Source organism: Sitophilus oryzae, unplaced genomic scaffold, assembly GCF_002938485.1.
Source record: "Sitophilus oryzae breed Bouriz unplaced genomic scaffold, Soryzae_2.0 scaffold_1432_pilon_pilon, whole genome shotgun sequence".
Lineage (NCBI taxonomy): Eukaryota > Metazoa > Arthropoda > Insecta > Coleoptera > Curculionidae > Sitophilus > Sitophilus oryzae.
In genome coordinates, this window is record NW_022146096.1 from 1,043,273 (window position 1) to 1,050,385 (window position 7,113).

The following is a 7,113-nucleotide window of genomic DNA, read 5'->3' on the forward strand; positions in this document are numbered from 1 at the left end:
GAGCATTCTGAAATTAAAAAGACAGGTTTCTTACAATCATGACTTGAGCACAAAAATGAAACCTTGCAGTGTACCCAGAAGTAATAATTCCCACCATGTTATATGAAACCTGGGTGCCGTACCGCCGGCACACGAACGTATTAAACAAGTTGCAACAGAGACACCTTGTATCGTTAAGAATCAAATGGTACCATCATAGTGGTATGTTTAAGACATATCTTAAACGTATCAGTCCTTGAAAACCAAGCTGTTGGGCGCTGAACTCATGATTACTAAATCCCACTTAAGATGGGCTGGCTACGTATGCAGGATAAAGAAAACCGCCTACCAAAATCTCTTCTTTACGGTGAGCTTGTAGACGGTAAGAGGAAACCGGGTGGACAACTCAAAAGATACATGAATAATGCATGTTCCATAAAAAAATTAAAGAGGATAAGTATGCAGCATCAGTGGGAAGATGCAGCGCATAGTAGAACGCAATGGAGGAGAATTGTAAGTTTTATACAGGTATCCCATACGAAAAGTTATTATTCTGTGGCGGGAGGAATAGGAATCATATTGACATCAAAATCAATTTTCTCATGCCAAAAAACTCCCAGACACCAATTTTCATCGAAATATTGACGTCACTTCAGAAATTATTTGGAAAGAATCGAAATAAAAAATGAAATTTCTACACCCTGTATCTCCGAAACTAAGCATTTTAGGACATATACTTATAGAACTGTTTTACTTATTCTATCTGCAGAATAAGCTGCCAAAAAGTTTCCGGAATACAATTCGACCACCCCTGTATATTAATGAAGCATTATGGTTTAATTCTTTTTATAGTAACCCCCACTTTCGGTAATCAGTGCTCATTTTTTATAATAACCCCACTGCTAATGAATGCTAAAAAAAGATAAATAGGCTCAAAAAATTATATATTGTAAATTATAGAAATAAAATTAATACTAAAAGTTAAAATAGTTTGGTAATACTCATAAAGAATACAAAAAAATGGCTTAAATGTGTTAAGATGCATTAGAACACCTTAAACTCAATAATGTTAAAATGGAAAGAAATATATCTATAAATTAGGTCAAAAGGGGTGAAAATTATAATTCTCTCTTCGAGTTAATAATTAACATTAATTCTCAATCAAAATAAAATTCAAAAAAAAAAAAAAATATAGAAAATACAAAAAAATCCATGAAAAAAGATTAGTAATAAAATAAATACAAATAATACACTATCTAACAATATCAAATTCTTAGCTGACATTAAATATCTTATCAATAACATCGCATTAATTAAACATTAATCGTTTACTTAGCACGAGATAATTGATAAAACTGCAACTTAATAACAATAAAATTATCTCAAAGTGAAAGTTACAGTTGTAAATAAAGATTATTTTTTATAATTCTATCAATTAGCTATATGTAATACACTGAACATGTCCATTTCTAAATAGATAATAAATAACATCCTGTATAGAAGGAAGAGCTATATTTAACTGACCTAAGTGACGGCTCATCTAATCTGCGAGGCCAATCAATATTTTAAACACAGGTAGCACGCAACGTGGCCAGCGATAGTCAAAATGTTTCGGATAACTATAGAAATCGTAAAAATGATTTATTATAACAACCAAAATAGTAACACTGTTACTATTGAATAGTAACACTGTTACTACTGTAACTGTTTAATTCAGTATATTTAATATGTGATTAATACTAGTGAAATATTGATTTTGTACTTCCATTAATTTATTTTATTTAAAACCACCTAATATGTAAGACTGACATTGACTTTTAAAAAAAATTTGAAAGTGTCAAATTATCTACATTTCTTTCCTCTTCCATTTCATTCGATTTTTCTTATTTCGCCTCATTTAATTAAGCAAAATATTGTAATATCTTTATCAAATACGTATCAACATAAATAAACAAGAAGATTAACAATAATAATTGAAGATCTTAATACATTTATTAGTTGAAGGTAAAAATGCTAGACTTCTTTGGCTTAAAACATACATTCTGGCGTTTTAAAAAGCGACGAGATTGTGATATTTTCATATGTCAGTCTTTTCCCTTAATTCTAGCATTAGAGAACAACGGCATACGGTCGAATCGGCCGCTGCTGACACGTATACGTAGACGTAAAGAATCTTTTACGTGTATAAAAAATAAGAAAAATCAGAAATGCGCATGCGTACGTAAACGTTTACGTGTTTTTAGGCCGACTCGACGGTATGCCGTTGTTCTCTATTATCCGTATCATGCTGTACGTAGCCCAAAAAAAGCTCTTTAGGGTGGGGATCCTTGACAGTTCTGTTTGACGATTCATTTGACACATTTGAATTTGATTTGAAATTTTGTGGATTTGTCAGTCTTTACGGAGCTTATTTTATGCTATTTATTATTTATTCTACTACTGATAGTTGTACAAAGGTAGTAAATCTAGATGGAAATTGTAGAAGAACTTAAATTAACAGTGACATTATCGCGATTTATCGAAAAGACTCTAAAATAGTTGGTTGTGTAGCGTGCGGTAGATCGCGGAAAACATTGAGTGAAATAATGGAACAACTTTTCGCTAGTAAGTGACTATATAATATACATACGTGTAGTAAACCGATCATTTATGAAATTCACTTAAATTAACTAAATTATATATTTTCTTGCCTTTTAGCTTTTATTTACTACTTGTCAAAGAATTTTGATACGTTAATTTGACTGACCTGCTTCAGTAGCGTATCGGATGTTTGTGTTAATAAATACTTATTATAACTTATCTATTTTTATTAGAATTATATATTTTTATAACAATTCTTAATAACTACCAACATTTATTCACAACGTAAAATAAAAATAACACATTATTGAGTCTACCCCACGTCTACCCTACATCATAGTTTTACATTTTTTAAATAAAATTAGAACGGCACTGATAAATCGGAATTTAAGTCGGCCATATTTAGGCCCATCGCGGTGTACGTAAGATTTTTTGATATGCTCCTTCCTTATCTTCTTATTCAAAAACCCATATATGATGTCATTGGTTTACCAGCTAGAACTAACGTTCCAAATAACTAGAAACATTTTAGAGCCTCTGACTGGATATATACTGATAACCTTACTTACTTACTGCCATTATTCGCTGACGAGTAATTTGACACGCATCCGAAGATGCTTACGCAAGCCGTTTTCTTTCATGAGCTTTTTTCTGTGACTGAAAAATATGTGATTGCTAGAGCGTAATCATCAGCGTATTGAAGTTCTGTGATGCATTTTATACATATTTTGCCCTAAGTTTTTTATGTTGAACCGTCATACCTGTAGCTAACACACATTCCTCTTTCCTGCAGTCTACTGTCCACTGCTAACCTAACCTTTCTATAAAATAAAAATATACTAATCTCTATTATACTTGGTATGGTTTCTCAACCATTCCAAATCCTATAAAAATACTGTTATATTCGTCAAAAATCAGCTGACAATACTTAATTACGTAACAACAGGAAATTTATGTAACAAAAAATCAATACAACGTAGTGTAAAATAATACTAAAATTTTTTACGTCTTTTTTTCTTTATTACATTTTAACATGAAGTGCGAAAAAAGAGACATAAAATAACCTAAAATATCTATTTTCCTCACTTCATCGTGCGGGTATTGCACCGTATACCGATCCCCGAGGACGGACGTTTGAATGACGTCACTCGCCCACATGGCCTTCGGTGACGTCACGGAATCGATGAAAGGACGTTCACGTGCCGCCGATGATACGAATGTAGGCGGTTTGAGGTTAAAAAATAAACGGTTTCTGTTGTGGGGGATGATTAGGGAGGGTTGGAAACATCGAGAAACGGTTTTGAATAGGGGGTGACATTTTGATAGAGTGTCCGTTTTCGTGTAAGGGATTTCAGGTAGACGGATAGATACATTTGGATAAATTAGATATTTATAAGGAGGTTGTTTATTATTTTATACGTTCATTAAATAGGATATTTTCAGAGACATTTCCAGAGACATTCCTCTTCAATATCTCGATATGTATTTGATATCTTCTTCATAATATGGTATGTAAAGAAATATTTTTGGCTGGTACTTCTAAGTTTGTCACCCAAAATTATTTATTATAATAAGAGCAAAAATCAAAACTATATACAAATCTAAATTTTCAACTCGATCCTAGGTGTAGTATACAGGTTGTATAGAAATTATGGCACACGAATGGCGGATTTTCTAAAATAACTTAAAGTGTATGTAGTGATATTATTTTTTTAGGTTTTAATTTGTTTAATTTAAAATTGTAAAGAATCGTTTAATAATATATTTTGTTTTTTATAAGTTATAAATAATAACAGAATAATAACAATACCATGCTAACTAAGTGAAATTAGTCAAGAAAGATAAGAATTGGTTATAACTCTAATTTTCCGAAAAAAACATATTATAGCTTATATCGCTGAAAAGCTTAAAAAATAGCGCAAAATAAGGCAATGACATGGCCAACTATAGTTTCCATTAAAAAAAAACATAATATTATGTGTGTCTCATATATCAAAAATGACAGGCTTTAGAAAAAATTGGAGAACACAAACTCATTAGGGATGTGATTATCTACAACTTTATCTGAAAACTTTTTGTCTAAAATCGATTATAATGGAATTAGGGACAATTTTTAAAATAGCAAAAATTTGTTTTTTTTTCGAAATATCTAGTAAGCCATAAAATTTTTCAAAAATCTGAAAGGCTCATATTTATATCCTCACAAAACTGTAATTCTTTTCCCATTTAACCGACTCTCTCTCCAGTAGTTTTCGAGATACCCATAGAGAACATCGTAGGAAACTCACCCTGTATAATACGTATATATCTAAGATTGAACTCTGCTAAAATATATAATAAATAATCCTCAAACCAATCTGCAGCAAACGCAAAAGCATATCTGTGTTCTTTGAATGATTGATTGTTGTAACTGAAGAATAACAATAGACAATAAATAACGATGAGTGTCTCCAGTTTCACTAATGGTGTAAAATCAGTATGAATTATTAAGAAACATCGGTGTTGTTTTTAATTCCTTTGCAATTTGAGTACTAGATTTAAGTAGTTATATGAATTATTACTTTTATTTCGTTAAAATAGAAAGTGTTTGGAGATTTGTGGCTGGTATTTTTATAATTATCACATTGTGTGCAGTAGTTTATTGTGACACATTTTGCAATATTAGAGATATTAGAAATGAAATATGGTATATTATTTCTAATATTTAGCAGCGTTTGTATGTATAACTACATTCTCATTTAAAATAAAAATAAGCTTGATATATTAAAAATAACGATTACAAAAGACATGGGTACTTAGGATAATCCAAAAAAAGTCTTAGTATTTATTTTTAAATTAAAAATCCAAATAAAATAATTCAGCCAAGGTAGCATTCAGTTTTGCCTCAACATTTGGACTGTGCAGTCCAAGGTTAATACAAAAACTTAGAAGAGATTGATCTCTCAATCTCAAAAAGGAAACATTTCAAAGAATAGAAAATCTCAATTAGTGCATGGGGCATTCGCATTTATAGAGTATCCTCAAGACCTACACTGTACAGTTTTGTCTTGAGGAAAAACTGTAACTGTGTGGATAACTTATTTGCATTTAAACAAAATCTTCGAGTCCATACATACTTACACTACATCCTTACACATCCTTACACTAATACATTAAGAGAAACTTTTAAAGAAATCAGCCGAACAAAAGAATAAACTTCTGCTAGTCATAGCCTTTATAGACTTTCAGAAGGCTTTCGACTTGATATATTCTAAGACAATAATAGAGGCCCTAGCGAAACAAGGTACTGTCAGGCCTTTTATAGGAACACTCGCCAATATACACAAAGAAGCCAAGGCAAGAGTAATGATATATAAACAATCCCAGTGTTCCCAACTAGCAAAGGAGTACGACACGGAGACGCGATATCCCCAAACCTGTTTAAACAACATCAAGAAATCTTCCGTCAACTGGACTGGACCAAAAATATTAAAATTAGATGAAGAATATCTCAACTATCTAAGATACGCTGATGATATAGTCCTAATTGCCAATAGCCCCGAAGAACTACAAACATAAATTAACGAACCAGCAATAAAGTGGGTCTCAAAAAATGAACTTAGCAAAAACTAAAGTAATGTAGGGTAGGTCACCCGACTCTTTAAAGGAAAACACCTTTTTATAGGAGATAGACGAAAACTAATGTCGGTGTCCGGAGCTCAATTTTCATCAAAAACATGATGGTGAATCAATATCTGTTAGTCGTTTTGGAGTTACGGGGTGTTTAAAAATGTGCATTTTTAACAAATCGTTGTGGTCTCTTTTTGCTATGGAAAATTTGTATTTAAGAAAACATTTCCAAAGCACCTTTTTATGTAGAGTTTAATGGTTTAAGTATAATTTTTTTTAAATTAATAATTTCAGAGTTATCAACAGAAAAATTGATTTTTTATTTGGGACATCCTCTATATTTTTAATTAACTGAAAATAATTTAAAATTACCTTTCCAAAACTAGTAGGCTTTGGACCCCTTATTGATATGCCCTTAATGGAACTCGAAAACATATTTTTCCACGCACCGCCTCGAACGCTGAAGTTATCAGCAAATTTTTGCAGCCAATTTCAAGAATAATAATTGAATCGCTAACCAAGATCCCAGCCGTTGGCCGTCGAGGCCGCCTGACTTAGTGCCCATGGATCTCATCCTATGGATATAATTGCGGAAGAATAAAGGTTCCTTATCTACACCCAGACAAGAATGAGAAATACTTAGCAGTTATGAGAGGGTATCTTTCACCTCTACTGAGTTAATGAATTCCGCGAGAAATGTTCAAAACTGCCTCCTGTCTGTCCATAACAGAAGACACCTCGTAGAACACCTGTAGCAAAAATCTCATGTCTTGGTTTGCTATTTATTTTTATTGTTAGATAAGGCTTAAATGTGTTGATGTTGGCTAAATATATTTTAAATTGTTATAAAATTCCTGCATCTCATAGCAAATATTATTTTTTTTTATTTTCGTTTTAATTGTCCTCACAGCTAGAATTTTTTTTTGCATTACAGCTTCTGGTGTC

General features: G+C 31.7%; 1 protein-coding gene across 1 annotated transcript; it reads left to right on the top strand.

Moving 5' to 3' along the window:
* The first annotated feature begins 438 nt into the window (after positions 1–438).
* Positions 439–6,117, top strand: LOC115876367. The gene is made up of 2 exons (XM_030892110.1): positions 439–492; positions 5,731–6,117. Exons 1-2 carry the CDS (start codon positions 439–441, stop codon positions 6,115–6,117), a joined length of 441 nt encoding a protein of 146 aa, XP_030747970.1.
* The last annotated feature ends 996 nt before the right edge of the window (positions 6,118–7,113 follow it).